At 37.2% G+C, this 20209-nt stretch overlaps 1 protein-coding gene across 1 annotated transcript in view; it reads right to left on the reverse strand.

Annotated features, from left to right (window-relative positions):
- Positions 1-20209, reverse strand: part of dpp6a (dipeptidyl-peptidase 6a) — a gene marked incomplete at its 5' end in the record, with an annotated part of 90266 nt that overhangs the window by 10964 nt on the left and 59093 nt on the right. The window contains 5 exons of the mRNA XM_079805920.1: positions 5336-5435; positions 9984-10038; positions 10261-10455; positions 15485-15554; positions 15667-15765. Coding sequence (XP_079662046.1) covers positions 5336-5435; positions 9984-10038; positions 10261-10455; positions 15485-15554; positions 15667-15765 — 519 coding nt within the window. The remainder of the gene's footprint in view (positions 1-5335; positions 5436-9983; positions 10039-10260; positions 10456-15484; positions 15555-15666; positions 15766-20209) is intronic.

A 20209-nucleotide genomic window follows, 5' to 3' on the forward strand; every position in this document is an offset into this window, starting at 1 on the left:
AAAGAAAGTTTGTAACTTTTGCTTATCTTATTTTGATCCCACATGAAAAAATACTATAGTATATTATAGTAAAATTACTCTAGTAAGTAGTGTTTTTGAACCGTACTATAGTAAATATACTACAGTAAATAAACAAAGTGTTGTAAATACTATAATATACTACAATTTACTGTAGTATCTTTACTATAGTATGGTTCAAAAACACTATAGTAATTTTACTATAATATACTATAATATACTATAGTATTTTTTCATGTGGGATACCTTGATGTTTGTTTTTGTTCCTCATTTTTACACTATTTATTGATAATTGTTTTGGTATATAATCATATCAATATTAAAAAGTAGTATTTAAAAAATGAACAAATAGCCTAATTTTCTGCCATATACAATTTCATAAAATTATCAGCTAGCTAACAACAACTTTGTTCTGGGTTCACCTCACTCCAGTCTAAACTAAGTGATTTATAGGCTATTTATTTTACTACGCATTATGAGCATAAATAAGCTGAAAGACTGTGGATAATTAAAACTATCTCTTACACCCACTCTTGCTAAATTGTGTAAGCACACTTGTGTTCTCATTTCAGGTGTTCTGAGTAAATGATTAAACTGATTCGTTAGTTCAGTGTTGGACAGATCAGTTGTTCTAACCAGTCGTTAAAATGATTCGGTTCAAAGGAGTCATTAGGTGGCGAATCGGACATTAGCAGACGCGTTGTGTGCGAATCCCATCTGTTAGAACATCGCGAAAGATTTGTCAACACACAGAAAACACTTCATAACTGGACACGATTTGTTTCCCGTTTATTGAAAGTATGGTTTATGTCAGCTGGTCAGAGAATCAGTCAATGTTTTTTGAGCGCATTTCACACCCAGTGGTAATTAAAGGAAAACATTGTCTGATAGCGCCACGTGCAACATGGATTCGGTCTTCCGACCTTTTGATTTTGATTAACGTAATATGTGAAATATTAGAAAGCTAAGAATTCTTATTTTAAAGACAGAGAGAGTGCGAGCGAGGGAGGAGCTCTGATCGTCTCTGTCACTCAGTTACAAGCGCAGCATCTATTCTACATCATTCATAAATCACAATAACTCATCAAATAAAGCTTTGGCGGGACAAAAATTTGTTTTGGCGGCCCCCAAAAAATGTTCAATGTAGGAAAAACCCTGTATTAGTGAGTAATAGTGCTTAGTTGAAGGTGGTAGTTCACTATTAGTTAAATCAATTACTACTATTTTTTTCACACCGCATAACATATAACTAACTCTCAAAGGAAGGTCATAGTAACCCACTAGTAATGACTCAAGTACTAGTACTACCAAATCCTTCAGAAGTAATTACTAATTATTAGTTCTAAAGTGAAAAACATGCAGACTGTCCTCCCAATAAAAACGACTCTATAGGTCGTTTTTCAAGCACCTTATTACGACCTTTATTTACGTTTTTAAGTAATGCGCACTCTAGCTGACGTAAAAATAATTACAGTGTCGTGTTACGTCTGTCGTCATAAAATTATGTACGACTGTCGTTACCAATCAAAATGCGTGTTCATTTAAATGTGTGGACTTTTTATCACCAACTACAATCACACCACCCCTAAACCTACCCAGTGATTTATATTGCGGAGCACATGTGTTCCCTGGGATCGAACCCACGATTGCATGATTACATGATGTTGTGTTTTGCAATGCTCAAAATGCTCAAACCCAAAATATGATGCAAATAAAAGGAAACAAAGCATTACAATGAAAGTGTCCAGTTGTCGATAGGGGCACAACTTTAGTAAATACTCCTATGTGTCGTATTTCAGGGAAGTGACAAACGACCTATATAGGCGTATTGGTTGGAGGACATGTTGAAAATATGATAACTCTCTAGTAATGACCGAAGTCATTGTAAGCTTTTGAGGTTTTTGTAAGGTTTTGGATAGTAATGGCTTCTGACGGATTTGGTAACACTTGAGTAATTACTAGTGGGTTACCATGATCTTCACTTTATAGTGATCCAAATAATTAATAATTACTTTAGAGAGATGCCGTAACACTTCAGTCATTAATATCCAAAACCTTACAAAAACCTCAAAAGTTTACAATGACTACGTTTACATGTGCACCAATAATGCGACTATTTATAATAATCAGAGTAAGGTCTTAATCGCCGTAAGATGTTTACATGACATGAGCAGGACTCTTCACTCCAGTTTACATGCAATTTTCATTATTCTGATTATTCGCTAATAAGTATGGTTATACCAAACTCAGATAGGCATACAGTATGCATGTTACCGGCCATTGTTTTAATCTACTCGCATCAAATTCATTATAAATTTTTATGGACATAGCTTACTGGATATAATTCGGCGCCATGATGAACATTGCAATGCCGGGTTTGTCTGCTGCCGTCGTGTTCTTCGCGCCGTCTAGATGAAGATACGGAGCAGAGACTGCGCAGCGAGCTGTGTTGACAGTTTAGTGATTTGGAGAAGAGAAAACTTCAGAATAATGTCACGAAGTTCATTCATGAAGTTGTGTGGACAACACACAGTATCCGTGTACGTCCACGCACATCCGCACTTTGGTCAGAATGGTAATAATGAGATTAATGTGTTGACATGCCTGTTTAAAATGCAATTAAAATCGGCGTACGCCACCTAGTTTAATGTGACTATGGTTACTACGATTATGAGCTTAATCACATTAGTTTGATCAAAGTACTGCGTTTACATGAGGTAAAGTTTAATCGCAATATTGTCAAATCCTATTATAATCGCATTATGAGGGAGCATGTAAACGTAGTCAATGACTTCAATCATTACTAGAATAAACACTGATCCAAAAAAATTGTAATTCCTTCTGAAGGATTTGGTAATACTTGAGTCATTACTAGTGGGTTACTTTGACCTTCACTTTAGAATTAATTATACATTATGCATTATTTACATTTATTATTTATTTGTATATAGTAGTTTTCAGTAGTCCTCTGGGAGATGTGAAAAAAATTGTAGTTATTGATTAACTAATAGTGAACTACCACATTCAACTAAGCACTATTACTTACCAATTAGTTAATCAGAGTTTCTTGTTAGGTATAGTAGTTAGTATAATGTTAATAATGCATTACTCATTTGTTCCTGTGTAGTTATTCACTAATGACGGAACAGTATTCTGAAGTGTTACCCTGCTGACTTCTCTGCAGAACTGTAGTACTATTATCAAATGATGATAAAACGTTTTAAAGTTTACCAGATTTTAGGCTGGTCCTCAGTGCACTAACAGCACTCATCAATGTCAAAATTACTGAGATGGCCAATCAAATGAAAGAAATCGGCCTTTGCTGTTCACACATGATTTCCAGCATGACACTTCAGTTTTTAATGATGAAAGAGTGCGAGGCAAAATGTAAGTTGCTAAATATTCAATATTTGAGAACTGTTTTATAATAGGAATGTTAAGCCAAGACACCCCAGGTGAACAAGGTGAAAAAAATATAACTAATAGATATCACCATACTGCCAATCGATTAGGATTGGTATTACAAGTTTTCTGAAATCTTGTTTATATATGCAAATTAGGTATTATCTAATTAAATATGCACTAATTTGCATACATTTCTAGAACAAAAATCTGATCACTGGTCAGGTTCAAAATTCTTGTTTCATATTTTTTGACATAAATGTTTTAACAGGGGATTTGGGATTTCTGGGAGTTTGAACTTTATCAATGACGTTATTAAAAAACTATATTTTCACAATTTTATTTAGGAATAAAATAAAATCAGGCAAATTGTATAAAAACAAACCCCACAGTAAAAACCTTCAGAATATAGATATGAATGAAACTGTAAAGTTTGGTGTATGCAAGTGCTGCTGAAGTGGAGATTTCTGAGCAGGAGATTTTGAGAAAACGGTCTTTAAAGAAATGAACTCCCATTAAAATCTACAGACGCAAATAGATAAAGTGTTATAAAAGATATAGTGTATTTTTCTTTCCATTAGTCTGGGGAAAAAAACACTATATGAAAAGCCAGAAAGCCCAAAATCTCAAAATTGACAGATGCATGAAAAAAAGTGTTTTTGCCTGTAGTGACACCTTAAACAACCAACAGTAATATTTTGTTAAGCAAAATACTAAAATTTTTGGTCATATTTCACCGTTTTGAATTGATTCTCGTCTTGTCACATTCAGTTCAGAATTACATAAATCAGGCAATTCTTATCTGAATGTGACGAGACAAGAAACATTTTGTTTTCAACATACTGTATTATGCACACATTCATTCTAATTCATATACCTATATTAAAATAAAAATATTATTTACAAATAGTTCAAATTTATTTAAATACGAAAAAAAACGTAACTGACGCGATATATAACGTCGGACGTGGCGTAAGTGTTTTGAACTGCGGAAGGCGGTCTGGTGAAAGCTAGATATTTTACTTTATAACGTTTTAAATATGGGCATTTTTCTTACACAAATGCATCACTTCACTTCAGAAGGCCTTTATTAACCCCCGGAGCCGTGTGGATTACTTTTAAAATGGATGGATGGACTTTTTTGGGCTTCAAATTTTAGGCTCCCATCCACTGCCATTATAAAGCTTGTCAAATATGAAAGAAGAATGTCATGTACACCTAGGATGGCTTGAGGGTGAGTAAATTATGGGATAATTTTCATTTCTGGGTGAACTATCCCTTTAATGCAGGAGTGTCCAATCCTGTTCCTGGAGGGCCTGTTGGTGCGTTTGTAACGGAGGCCAGCTAGCAGTCACTGTGCGATTAAACCTCACTCTTCCTTTAGCCTCCTTGTTAGAACGTCCGACTTTCTAGTGACTAATGCTAGAGGTTGCAGCCTTTAGCCTCCATGTTAGAGCGCTTAGAGCGGGCAGGTTCAAACAGGGGGGTTACACGTTCACACCATGTTGTAATTTCAACTTGTAAAAAGCGTTCACATCCTCATAGATCTCGTAATGACAACTTGTAAGCTGGGAATTTTCTGAGCACTCATACTTGTACCACCTGACCGCTGCAGGTTCATTTAGGCGGTGATAGTGTTGCCATAGAAATGCATAATTCCCATAAGAAAACAGCTCTGAATAGAACATCACGTGTTGTCATCTGGAAATTATGGTAATTAAGACATGGCGTGAACGCAGCATTTAGCTCTAGCCTTAATTAAACACACCTGAACCAGCTAATTGAGGTCTTCAGGATCACTCGAAACTTCTAGGCAGGTGTGTGGAAGCTGAACTCAGCAAGAAAGTGGTCTTCCAGGAGCAAGATTGGACACTTAAGATACACACACACACACACACACACACACAAATCCTACCATATAGCGCAAAGTCTGTGATGGGTGAGAGCACTGCAGCACACTTGAGCATGGAGTCCTCAGAGCTGAGCAGAAGGCTGGTGACGTAACCTCCATACACCTGAAATACAAAACACTCAACTCAAGACCTCAGAGATAGCACTCTCATTACTAGTTACAGAAGTTTCTGATACTGTCTGTGCTCATTAAAGTGAGGCAGAAATTCAGCCTTTGAACATGCATTAATTAACCCTGTGAAAAACGACAATCTTTTGAGGAAAGAAGTAGGCATGGGCAAAAAGAAATGTATATGGTCTCAATTAAGTTCTTCTCACTGCATGAAGCCAATTTGTTCTGCTCTTCTTTAGGACCGAAATTAATGAGAGAGGAAGAGTTTATGTGACATGCTGAAAGTCAGGCAGGCTCTGTAGACTCTCTCATCATCACAACTTCTGTTTGATGAGTCACACTTTTAGGTGAACCCTAAATGATAACAGACAGTGAGAACTCTGTTCCAAAACCTAGTGAGCTGCCTACGTAGATGTCATTCTTGATGTGACGGCTGTTGCAAAACCAGGGCAGCAAAATGCTATCCGATCGTGAAAAGACCAGGTATTAATGCCCTTCGAAATGCTTTCGAAGACGGATTTAAATACAATCACTTATAGCCTACTACGGGGCTGTTGAATGCTTGAATCTGATTGGTTTGGCAAACGTTCTAAGGTGTGCAATTATTTTCATGGAAACGCACGGCTAAAGTAGTTTGTGTCCATATTAAAGCTGCAAGCAGCGATGAAAGGGCCCTCGCACCCGGGGCCACCGCCACCCAGTGGCCTCAGGAAAACAGAGAATAGTGAGCGACATGCATTTAAACGGGTAAATATAGGAGAAATACTGCAAAGTCATTTTGATGTGCCACACTTCCTACTGCCAGCAGGTGGCACTTTGACTATAACCTTTGACTTTGACTTTGAATATTGCCACGTACACTCACCTAAAGGATTATTAGGAACACCATACTAATACTGTGTTTGACCTTCAGAACTGCCTTAATTCTACGTGGCATTCATTCAACAAGGTGCTGAAAGCATTCTTTAGAAATGTTGGCCCATATTGATAGGATAGCATCTTGCAGTTGATGGAGATTTGTGGGATGCACATCCAGGGCACGAAGCTCCTGTTCCACCACATCCCAAAGATGCTCTATTGGGTTGAGATCTGGTGACTGTGGGGGCCATTTTAGTACAGTGAACTCATTGTCATGTTCAAGAAACCAATTTGAAATGATTCGAGCTTTGTGACATGGTGTATTATCCTGCTGGAAGTAGCCATCAGAGGATGGGTACATGGTGGTCATAAAGGGATGGACATGGTCAGAAACAATGCTCAGGTAGGCCGTGGCATTTAAACGATGCCCAATTGGCACTAAGGGGCCTAAAGTGTGCCAAGAAAACATCCCCCACACCATTACACCACCACCACCACCAGCCTGCACAGTGGTAACAAGGCATGATGGATCCATGTTCTCATTCTGTTTACTCCAAATTCTGACTCTACCATCTGAATGTCTCAACAGAATTCGAGACTCGTCAGACCAGGCAACATTTTTCCAGTCTTCAACTGTCCAATTTTGGTGAGCTTGTGCAAATTGTAGCCTCTTTTTCCTATTTGTAGTGGAGATAAGTGGTACCCGGTGGGGTCTTCTGCTGTTGTAGCCCATCCGCTTTAAGGTTGTGTGTGTTGTGGCTTCACAAATGCTTTGCTGCATACCTCGGTTGTAACGGGTTTTTATTTCAGTCAAAGTTGCTCTTCTATCAGCTTGAATCAGTCGGCCCATTCTCCTCTGACCTCAAGCATCAACAAGGCATTTTCGCCCACAGGACTGCCGCATACTGGATGTTTTTCTCTTTTCACACCATTCTTTGTAAACCCTAGAAATGGTTGTGCGTGAAAATCCCAGTAACTGAGCAGATTGTGAAATACTCAGACCGGCCCGTCTGGCACCAACAACCATGCCACGCTCAAAATTGCTTAAATCACCTTTCTTTCCCATTCTGACATTCAGTTTGGAGTTCAGGAGATTGTCTTGACCAGGACCACACCCCTAAATGCATTGAAGCAACTGCCATGTGATTGGTTGATTAGATAATTACATTAATGAGAAATTGAACAGGTGTTCCTAATAATCCTTTAGGTGAGTGTAGATGTCTTCTGGGCAGGACTATTATCAAACATGTGAAGTTTAGGGCAGATTGGACATTGCATGCCTGAGTTACAACAACTTCCTTTAGTGGCGTTAATCGCATACATTAGTACTTAGCCAAGTGTTACATGACTGAATGTGTTTCTAGCATGTTTGGTACTTCATGGCATATTTAAATGTCTTTCTGGGAGTGAATTACAGTGTAAAGCATGCCATTTCCTGTTGCCAGCAGGTGGCACTATGACTAACTGAATATTGGCATGTAGATGTCTTCAGACCAGGACTCTTATCAAACATGTGAAGTTTAGGGCAGATCGGACATTGTATGCCTGAGCTACAACAGCTTCCTGTGTCATGGCGAAACATCAGACTTTGTCAGGCCGCCACGGACACGCTCTTCAGCGAAAACTCAAGATCTTCACAATTGAACATCACCAAGGCCTTAAGATAAGACTGACGGAATATGATGTTGTTCTAGTTAAATCTCAATGAGGAGTTCATCACAATGTAAAACATGGCCTTTCCTGTTGCCCACAGGTGGCACTATGCTTGTAACTGAATTTAGACATGTAGATGTCTTCAGGCCAGGACTCTAATAAAAAATTTGAAGTTTGGGGCAGATTGGAAATTGTATGTCCGAGTTACAACAATTTTCTGTTTCATGGCGAAACATCAAACTTTGTGAGGCCGCCACAGACACGCCCTTCAGGGAAAACTCAAGATCTTTGCAATTTAACATCGCAAAGGCCTTTAGATTAGACATATAATGTAGTGCACATATAATGTCAATATGATTAAATTTCTAGGAGGAGTTTGTTAAAGTAAAACGTCTGGAAATGGCAGAGAAAATTCTAAATATCTCACTTCCTGTTGGGTTTTTCAGATTTTGCACACAGGGTCTTTTTTGTAAGTATTGGGCTTTTACATGTGTCTTCTGAATTTCATACTCTTACGTGAACTGTAGCTTGAACGGTGCTGAATTGAATTTTTTTAAGTGGCGCTATCGAGTCATTTTGCCACGCCTAATTCTGAAACCCATATCAGACGTAAATGTTCATCACTTTTGACACGAGTGCAAAGTTTCATGAGTTTTCGAGCATGTTTAGGCACGAAATGCGATTCATTTGGGAGAAGAGTAATAATAGGCTGAGCAATTCCAATAGGATCCTCATACCATTGGTGGTCTGGCCCTAATTACTTCACCAAATGATACTTCAAAAGTCCTTACAGCTGACAAAAGCAAAAGAACCAAAACCCACAACGACACTCACCAAACAAATACATATACTAAACAATATGATAAAAACGACTAATTATTTCCATGTTTTTTGCCACAAAATTATGTTTTATTATGTACGGAAAGCACATACCCTCTTTCTCCCGCTCTCTTTGCTCTCCCACTCAAACACACACATGCAGTGCTGACACACACGCACAGAAACGTGTTGTCAGCGCGGCTCTGGCGATTTTATCAGTAAAATAGCAACTTAAAAGCTAAATGACATTTCTTACTAGTGAGGTAATAAAGACACTTCTTACAGTTTCGTATTAGTAGACACTGATGCCAAACACTGGACACTGAAAGAGACGCACAGCCTGAGGTAATTCACATACTGTCTCTCTCTCTCTCTCTCTCTCTCTCTCTCTCTCTCTCTCTCTCTCTCTCTAATAACTCACTGCATTAATAACTGCATGATAGTCTGCTATCAGTGGCTCAAGCCTCCTAGCTCTAAAATGACGTTTTGGAATTAGCAATGGAGGCTTGGGTTTAGATGCGTAAGATATTAGTCCTGCACGAAGAGCGTTTTAAAGACAAACCTGACAAATGTTTTGAAATAAATCATCTGAACAATGTTTTGATGTGTGGTAACTGTATTATAAGTGCAATAATTGACTCCGGGCCGTTTAATTATTAGGAAAAAGAAAACAATGCGTTGTGACTGCATTACCACCTCGGGTGTGCATTATTAGGGCCCGAGCACCGATGGTGTGAGGACCCTTTTGGAATTGCTCAGCCTATTATTATTCTTCTCCCAAATGAATCACATTTTTGAGGGCCTAAACATGCTCGAAAACTCATGAAACTTTGCACACGCGAAAATTGCAGTGAAAATTTACGTCTGATATGGGTTTGTTATACTGTTATACAGCATGTTATACTGGCTCCCAGTAGTCAGATATGACAACGCCACTGCAACATGCAAAGCCACATGGCCCACCAAGTATAAATAAATCAGCTATCTGATCAGTAAATGTGCATTAAGTCACAAGTGTAAATAGGCCCATTCAATTCCCTTTCAGCTTAGGAGACAGCAACACAGTTTACTAGGGTTCGGAACTAGAGATCTTAAATGTACTTTTTGTATGCATGTGCATATGAGAGAGGCAAAGAAATGTCTGTGTAATATGTGTGACAGGGTTTCCTGTCTGGACAGATAAAAACAGTAAAATGCAGTATGTATTTACCTGCCCAAAAGCTCCAATTCTAGTCTTGTCAATGTACGGCTCCTGCATCATAGCACTGTCAGACACAAAGACAAAATGTTAAACGGTCTGCCACTTGTTGGGCCTTCTCACATACAGAATAGTCAGTGTCAATCGTATCATTGAGTTTTTAAATCAGGCCATGGTGTACATCTGTAGATCTGCCATGCGGTTAAGGAGATGCAGCACGTTTGTGCAGCTGTGTGTTGGCACTGATGGATGTTCACTGTGTGTTGGGAGCAGATGGCTGCTCAACTACCTGAGGACATCCAGCTGGTCTTTCTCCTCGAACATTCCCAGCCTGCGCTGCACCTTATGGAGTAAGTTAGTCCCCTGGAAGCCACTTCCACGACCGTCAAAGCGCACTGCAACCACCCCAAAACTGCTGACCAGCACTGACGCCCAGTCAATGTGGAACTGCTCTGAGACCGACTGACTGCCTGGAGTCCCATCTCTGAGAGAGACAGAGAAAAAAGGTTTTCTTAAGAAAAGAAGCATTTAATTTGTGCTTGAACATAACGGATGTCTCAATTTAGTAAGCTGCCAACCTAGAAAACATTTCTGGCAATACTAGCACGTTCCTGCATATTCCAGTACATAAAAGTGAAATGACTATGTTTCTTTTAAAAAGTTCACTGTCATATTAACAGTACATTTGAAATGGTTATGTTTTAATAATCATGATTTAAAGTACACTTACTTTGATGTGTCGACTAACATACTAAGGTACATGTAAAGCACTTCATTATAATTGTAACTGTTTATTTTATATTATATAACATATTTTATAATATACAATATATTATATTATTATAAAATATCATCCTTACAAATGTGTAATACAACTATATTTAAATACAGTAACACTTTATTTTTATAGTGTCCTTGCTACATATGTTACATGTAGTTACTATAGTAATAACAGTCAATTATGCATAATTACATGCAACTAACCCTAAAACACACCCTAATCTTAACCATAACCCTATAGTAAGTACACGTAATTCATTAATATTAATCAGTACTTAAATAAATAATTACACTGTAACAAGGACACCTTAAAATAAAGGTTTACACTTTATTTTAAGGTGTCTTTGTTATACTTAATTATATCTAAGTACTGAGTAATATATTAAGTAACTACATGTACTTACTATAGGGTTATGGTTAAGATTAGGGTGTGTTTTAGGGTGTTAGTTGCATGTAATTATGCACAATTTATAGTTATTACTATATAAAGTTATTACTATATATAGTTATTACTATGTAAAATAAAGTGTCACCAAATAAAGTGTAACTTTATATACATAACGTACACGTTTCAGTAGAAATGACATTAAAGTATATTTTAGTTTACTATAATTGCTTGTCAGTAAATTCTGCAGTACACTTTAATCAGATTTCAATGACAATAGAATTAATTAAGATATTACATACAAAGATGTACTTAAATCCTACTTAAGTGTGTTAAAAAGCACTATAAAGTTCAGCTAATTGCATAACACATTTTCATTAAATTGCATTTAATATGCAATTAAGGCCCGGTTTCACAGACAGGGCTTATATTAAGCAAGGATTAGTTCAATTAGGACATTTAAGGAGCTTTTATACTTGCGCCTTAGAAAAAACATTACTGGTGTGCATCTTGAGACAAAACAAAGGCACTGACATATTTTGAGATATGCTTGTGCAAGTTACTTTCAATTAAAACCACTCAAACATGCATCTTAGTCTGGGACTAGCTTAAGCCTTGTCTGTGAAACCAGTGGGTGCTCAGAAAGCATTACATTTACTTGGCACTTAATTATTTCTTTTAAAATATAATAATTCCGTAATAAATACTCTTTTTAAAAGTATCCCAAAGTGTACTTTTTTTACAAAGATAAATAGGCAGCTCACTGGGTTTTGAGACACTGTCACTATATTCACTATAATCCTAATGCAATATTCAGTCACTGTACTGGCGGCTCTGCAGAGAGCACAGGTGATTGTCTGCTGCGGTATGTATGATGTGTGCGGCGGGGTGGGTTAATTGAAGGCGGGCTGCAGGTGAACTCATTTGTGCTGTAATTACAGTGGCTGAAAGTGTACGGCTGAAAAGACAAGATTAATAGCACCGACTCTAGTCCATTTCAGAGTTACACTCTTACTCTTGATGAGACCTGAAGAGCAGTGCAGGAACACAGAACAGGAGAGGAACTGCTGTATGCGTGTTAATAGGATGACCTGGAGCACACGCTTTTTCATATCATGGAAAACACAATTTGCTCTTTGATATAATAGATCTCATTGCACTAGAGGCAAACTTTAAAGTTCAGGATTTAAAACTTCCTCCCCAAACCATTTATTTAAACTTAATTGCAAAAAAATGACTGTTATTAACATTTGAATGCCTCTATTTATATATTAATGACACATATTTGGTATTCAGCACCTTGGCATGACGCTGTTATTCATTTCATGCAAGCGGTTGATTTTATTGGCCTATTCAGATGCAGATAAATATAATTTTTAGAAAATATATGAATAAAATAAATGAAAAACATAACATAACTGTTATTTTCGTTTTCATTCTTTTCCCTGTTCTGATTTGCCCGAGTTCTGTTTCTTAGTTAGTGTCCATAAGTAGGTTTGGGAATCGAAAATCAATTCCAATTCTGGAATACTTAAAGGGATAGTTCACCCCAAAATGAAAATGATCCCATGATTTACTCACCTTCAAGTTATCCTAGGTGTATATGACTTTCTTTTTTTCAGACAATCGGAGTTATATTAAAAAATGCCCTGGCTCTTCCAAGCGTTATAATGGCAGTGAATGGTCGAGTTTTTGAAGGTCAAAAAAGCGCACCTATCCATTCTAAAAGTTCTCCACAAGGCTCCGGGGGTTAAAGTGAAACGGAAGTTGAGATCATCCTTTCCTTCTTATTGTGACGTATATCCGAGTGAAACGGCTTCTGAAATTAGAAAAAATGTAGGGTGGGTCTTGATTTTGTCCTTCGGGAATTGATTGGATCGTTGGAAGTTGGGCGTTGCTAACAAAATGATGACAGATTTGAATGCCAGTTTGCACTCAGTTGTGGAGAAAAACTCGATCTATCTCTTAAATAAATGTATTTTCTCTCTAAATCTTTTCTACATATGTTACTGAGCATATTTTCTCACTTTTCGCTGGTTTAGGCCTGTTTTATGCCTTTTATGGCTTTACTTCTGTAAAACTTTTTTCTCAGCTCTCCCTATATAAGGGGGGCTTGCCGTAAGCGAGTTCACACACGCTGCATTCCTAAGTGCGAGCCATCACGACAAGCTGATTGTCCGACTATATTGAGTACTTTTTACATAAAATAGGTATTATTTCTCATATATTTCTCTCTTTTTGACTCAAGTCCTTCCTGAAGAAGGTATTGTGTATACCGAAAAAAATGCACCTAACCACCATATTTGTTACAGTTGTACGGTGCAGCAGTGAAGAGGAGATTCGGGACTTCCACAAAGATAGGCTTTTTATTCAAATAAGCATTGGACAGAACACCAAACAGCATAGACACAACGTAGACTGGACAAAGACTGGGTGAACAAGAGGAACTTAAATACAAACACTGATGACTGACTAACGAGGGGCACAGGTGACACAGAAGATGATAACTAAACACAGCTGACATAGATTAACTAATAATGATCTTAACCGGGGAGACAGGCAAGAGGCGGGAAACTGAACAAAGGAACATGTGATGCATGAAAAGGAACACAACAGAAACAGACCCACATGTAACAATATTGCTATGATCAGTGACAGGTTTCTGAGAGGCGGCGCAGAAACGAGATAGAGGGCGATAGCGACAGGAAGAGAAGAGAAGTCGTTTCGAGGGGGGAGGGAAGGTTTATGTATTTGATTAAAGATTATAAGGGTAAATTCCTTTTTACAAATTAATGAAGTGCACAGATAAATCAGTTATAGTAAACACTACAATATTAAATATAAATACGAATTGTAAAATTTAATTTCATGTCGACTTTAATAAAGGTCTTCTTAAGTGAAGCGATGCATTTTTGTTAGGAAAATATCCATATTTAGATCTTTATAGCATAAAATATCTAGCTTCTGGCAGATGACCGTACACAAGTTGACTTGTGCCCAAAGAGTAACTTGTGACGCGATGTAGGAGTATCACAAACTTTGACGCTTCTCGCAGAAGCTCCTCTTCTCTTATATTGAAATCCTTCGACATATCTATTTAAAAATTCTCGTATTAGACTTCTAATTAGTGACCAGCGTTTTGTTTTGCTCTATCCGTTGTGCTTCCGTGTTCATGCGTTGGGCCACAGGTTACTCTTTTACTGCAAGTTGCGTACGGTTATCTGCCGGAAGCTAGTTATTTTAGGCTTTAAATGTGGATATTTTTCAAACAAAAAACACATTGTTTCGTTTCAGAAGGCCTTTATTAACCTCCCCAGAGCCTTTTAGAATGGATGGATATGCTTTTTTGACCTTCAAAATCTAATTTACCATTCACTGCCATTATAAAGCTTGGAAGAGCCAGGACATATTTTAACATAACTCCAGTTGTATTCGTCTGAAAGAAGAATGTCATTTACATTCCCTCTGTTTTCTTTGCTGGGCACACATCCAAAATGTGTGCACAGAAAGCCACCTCTCATACTGAGTCCTCTTCCACGTCTTTTTGAACGGACAAATGCACTCAAAAATATGTAAAAAACATCCTTGTAAACAAAGTTGGTTATGTCGTAAATTAATGTAAACAGTTGACAAAGAAAATGCATAACAGTATATTAGATCCGTGCAGCTCTTAAAGTGACAGCTGCCTAATATTCATGCTGCCGTCTCTATAATAATGTTAATCAAACAGCAAAAAACAAAGAAAATTCACTGTTCTTGAGAGAATAACATTCGTAACTAAATTTGTAATTTCAGTTATTTTTGTAAGTTTAGTGTTATTTTAAATTGGATTACATTTTCTGTACCAGAATACCTGAAAATCTTAAAATGCTGATTTTTGTTCATGATATTCAGCTAAAATGTTTTGCAATAAGACTTAGATTAAATGTGAATGATATGAGACGTTTTTTTATTTTTTTATTTTTTTTATCTGATTGGAATCGAAATTCGGAATCGATAAGAATCTGAATCGCTAAGCACAACTGGTATCGGAATCATTAAAACTCCGACCCTATTCATAAGTTCCTCGCCTGTACTTAGTTCTGTTGATTACTCTTAGTTTCCTCTGTTCATTGTAAATACATTTAAGTATTTATAACATGTGAGTTAAAAATGGCTCACTATTTGGCAGGCATTGTGTTAAAGTCACTCTTTTTATTCATGCAGTTATAACTGCTTATCATCGATTTACAATGCATTTGTAAATGAGTTATTAGTCATTAACAAACACCTTTATAAACACTTTACAAAGGGAACCTTAATGTAAAGTGTTACCAAAAAAGGTTGCAAGAAATTGCCATTTACTCACATGAGGAGCAGAAGTGGGTAGTGTGAGGTTTCTATGAAGCCAGCAGGTTTCAGGATCTGCATGCTGAGTTCTGTGTAGGACAATCAGAGACATCCATCTGCATCTGTATTATATTAATATCCCTCTTAAATAATCCTGGAGCAGTTAAACACCAGCATTTTAACATGTTTTGGTTAACATACTGTAATCCTCTATGTTTATCTCCCTGTATTCCACTCTCGGCATCTGCAGCGAGTTCACCGTTCTATTCAAGTTCAGGTTCAACTCGATGTCACGCACCTCTGCAGGAAGAAAGAAAGAAACCAATAATTTCATGATTAAAAAACGGTTCCCAAAGGAACAATCTAACCCCCCAGCCCCAACCCCAAAAGGAAAAAGTTCTAAACCTGCATGATGATGGTGATGATGATTAATCAAACCCAAAGTGCTTCACAGAGAATAAAGCAGACAAAATACAATAAAAACGAGAATTAAAAATAAATAAAAACAATAACAATAGCAATAACAATAGTAGAATAGTACAGTTTATACTAGATTTATTTGGCCTGTTTTCGTTTTGTATAAATTGTATCTTAATTTTAATCAATGTTTTTAATATAGTTGCTTCTTATTTTATTAGAAGTCAATATAACAGACAATAGCCTTAGCCCTGCCTTGTACGCTTGTCTCAAATGAACTGAAGATGGAAATTATATTTGAGTATTAATTGCCTTTTTTACAGTAATCTTAATTTTAATCAATGTTTTTAAAACAAATTTTGCCTCATATTGATGTTTAAATATAATACCCTATGCAATTTTTTTATTTAATATCAAAGTTTGTCAGAAATGATTCTGGAGTTTTGTTTTGTAGTAAGTGTTTTTTTGTTTTTTTGTTTTGTTTTGAAAGTTAATTGCTTTATTTAAACTGAATTTCGTTTTGTATAAATTGTATCTTAATTTTAATCAATGTTTTTAATATATTTGATATAATATAAGACTGGTATAATAAATATATTAGTATATTTGATACCAATATAGCAGACAATAGCCTTAGCACTGGCTCATGCATTTCACGTGATTCTGAATGAAGCTCGAAATGATATTTGAGTATTGTGTATATGATAGTTTACAAAATCAAATGATTCAGAAAATGTTTGCCATTGAAATGACTGGGAAAAGTGTCCCAATCAACCTAAAGTCACACTATTCTATTTGAAATCATAACTGCATTGCATTATGTTGTTTTAAATGTAAATATTTTACTTATAACATTCATCATTTCCAATTATTCAGTTATTTGTATTTATTGAATATTGAATTGGGTTCAGTGTCACAATATTAGTTTTTTAGCTCTTCTTTCAAAAACATTTCTGATTGAAATCTTTTTTGGCAGATAATTTAGCTTGCTTTAAGTAAAAACTTTAAGTAAAAACATTTTACAGAAAACTTTTTTTTTTTTACTTTTACTGTACTTATCTAGTAAACCTAAAATCTAGTAGGCCTACCTGAAGCTAATTAATTATGCAGCTCGTTATTATGCAGGTATTTTGTTTCCCCGGAGTGATAACATTATTATTCATGGCTCGTTCACGCCTACACACATAAGGCCTGAGTAAAGAAAAAGTGTTTTACAAAATGTAAATGAATATATTGTTTTATGTGTATGAGTAGGCTCAATGATTCTCACATCATTTTGAAGCAAAAACTCTAGACAAATACACACATTATTCAAAGGGCTTGTGAACACATATCTATTGTGTGTTTTGAAGCCTTAATTTTAAAACAAATGTTTTAGTTTTTTTTTTAAATCACGCATAAACATTATTCTTTCAAAAATACAAGCATGTACATACATGTTGCTCAGATATTATGGTATTGTGCTGAATACAGTGTATTTACACTTTTGCCATTAATGTGTTTATAAGCAACTGAAAATAGCACAAATGTCAGAGCATGTCAAAACTTCTAAAGGGCCCCAAAACAGCTCAGAATTCAGAGGGTTAAAGAGTTCTTAAAACAGTCCAGGGTTGGGGAAATGTCTAATATATCTAATAGCCAAGGGAAGATTATTCCACAAACGTGAAGCTGAAACAAAAAAAGCCATCCACCCATAGACTTCAATCTGAAAGTGTGCTGCTGAAGAGTAAAGCAGTCAGAAGAGCGGAGAGAGCGAGTTGGTATGTAAAGAGAAACTAAATTACAAAGGTATGCGGGAGCTGTACCATGAAGAGCCTTATATGTTAAAATCAAGATTTTAAAATCAATATGTGCCTGTAATGGAAGCCAATGCATTTCATAAAGAACCAGGGAAATATGCTGGCGAGCAGTTGTGTAGGTCAGTATACGTGCTGCACAGTTTTGAATATACTGCAATTTTTCATGATATACTTCTCAGGGAGACCAGAATAAAGTGCATTACAATAATCTAGCCTCAGCTAAATAAAGGCATAGATAAGCCTTTCCGCATCAGGCAGAGATAGAGAAGGACATAGTCTGTCAATATTTCTGAGTTAGAAAAACACAGATTTCGAGACAGATTTCAGGCAGTGAATGACAATTGCAAATCAAAAATAACACCAAGGTTGTGCACTTGTGATGATGTAGACACAGGGTCAGAATCAGTAAACAAATTGAGATGATTGCATTTATGTCAGCATCCCAACAAGTAGAAGTTTTTAGATTTGTTAAGTTTAAGATAATTGTCATGCATCCACACCAGTATTTGGTCCAGACAGGTAGTAAGATATGTAAGTGCAAGATTAGGATCGAGGTATGTGTAGGTATCATCAGCATAAAAATGAAACCCCAGACCATACTTTCTAATAATGTCACGAGAGGCGACAATATATATGCAAAACAAAATGGGTCCAAGAACTGACCCCTGTGGGACACCATTAAACTAATGTTGGCTCTGATTTAGTTTTTTCACAGACAAACAAATTGGAAACGACCAGTGAGATCCACTCAACAACAACACCAGAGATGCTTAACCAAACCCGCAACCTATCCAGAAGAATGGTATAACATATAGGGCCCTATCATACACCCAGCACAATGCAACACCAGGCTCGGCGCAAGTGTTTTTTGCTAGTTTCAACCCGACGCAGTTATCATTTTCACGTCCAGCACCACGTTGTTTAAATAACAAATGCACTGTTAATAACAAATGCACTGTTTAAATAACTAAATAACTGTTCGGCCATGGGCGTGCTGGTCTGAAAACGAGGTGTATTGCGTTGCTATTTTGAGGCAACTAAAAACGACTGCGCCAACTGCGACAGGTCTAAAGTCAATAGCGCAGTATTTTTTGTGTTATTTAAAGAGCACGTTAATAATATGCGCCTATAGGCAAGTGCACAACGCGCGTACACTCTGCTTGCACACAGGGCACACAAACATTTTTAAATATTAAAAATAAAAGGAATCAGCGTTCAGTTGTGAGCACAACTGGCTTTTAAAGGGAATGGGAGATGAAATTGCACGTTACACCCAAAACATATCCATGGCTCATTAAGAGACTCGGTACAACCCTTTTGGACCATGCGGCGGGTGCGCCTACCGTTTGTTCCATCGTTAAACTAGCAAAAGTGGATTCGGACACGCCCTGAGTGCACCTGCGCTATGCACTTCAGACCATGCACTCAAATCGTTAAAATAGGGCCCATAGTATCAAAAGCAGCACTAAAGCACTAATGTCTAGCAGGACTAGAATGCTGCAAGCACCCCTGTCAGCAGAAGTAAGAGTTTGTGACCTGGACTAGAGCTAGCCTGACATTGTCTTACTCAATTCTAGTTAGAATATGAGTCTGATACTGCTCCGTTGGGCTGTGATTATGGGGCGTGTTTCATCCGAACCAGGAAAGACCTCAATTGGTCTTTGCACGCACGCTGGAAGAAGTAGAATAAGAAGTGTAAACGATCTTTGCCGGTGTTGTAAAAAAGAATTTAAGGATACACAGAGTAGCCTACTTACCAACACGATCATCATTTCTGAGAGAAATAGTGAAGGTGAATGCATATTCGAACATGTTCTCCGGTTAGGATTAGAACAAATTCAACCCAAGCGCTCTTTGGTGACGTGGATGCTTATATTACTGTTTATCATCTGTCCATCATCGTCTAAAGCCCGACCTGACAATTTAATTGGTCCGAACATCTCCTGTTTGGGCATAGTTGCTCCACAACAAATCAAGTCCAGACCAAACTTTCCGACCTCAAATGTTGTGGGCGGGGCTAAGTTCGGCTGGCATCCAGGCTAGACTAGAGCAGTCTCCGTGTCCGGATCTAAACCCATACTGGAATGGTTCTAATAGTTTTTAGACAGATATTACTGTAGCTGGCCAACGACGACTCGTTCAAGGACCTTAGCCAGAAAGGGCAGATTCGCAATAAGCCTATAGTTGGATAAATCTTTTGCATCACAACCAGATTTTTTAAGAACTGGTGTGATAGCAGTCATCTTAAGGGCCACAGGAACCTGGCCAGTAGCTAAGGAATGGTTAATAATTGCAGTGATAGAAGGGCAGAAACCTCAGTAGGCAGGGGGTAGAGATGATGTGGATGAGCTCATAGACATGACCAATTTCAAAACATTATCTATACTGAGAGTGACAAAATTATAAAAAGAACTGGAAAGTGAGTTTTTAGAACGAGACTCAGTCGATGGCAAAGAAGAGCCAGAAGCAATAGAGCTGTAGCTATTATAGCCTTTCTCACTAAAGCATTTATGGAATTTGTTACACAT

The sequence above is a fragment of the Gobio gobio genome (genome assembly GCF_949357685.1).
Source record: "Gobio gobio genome assembly, chromosome: 23".
Lineage (NCBI taxonomy): Eukaryota > Metazoa > Chordata > Actinopteri > Cypriniformes > Gobionidae > Gobio > Gobio gobio.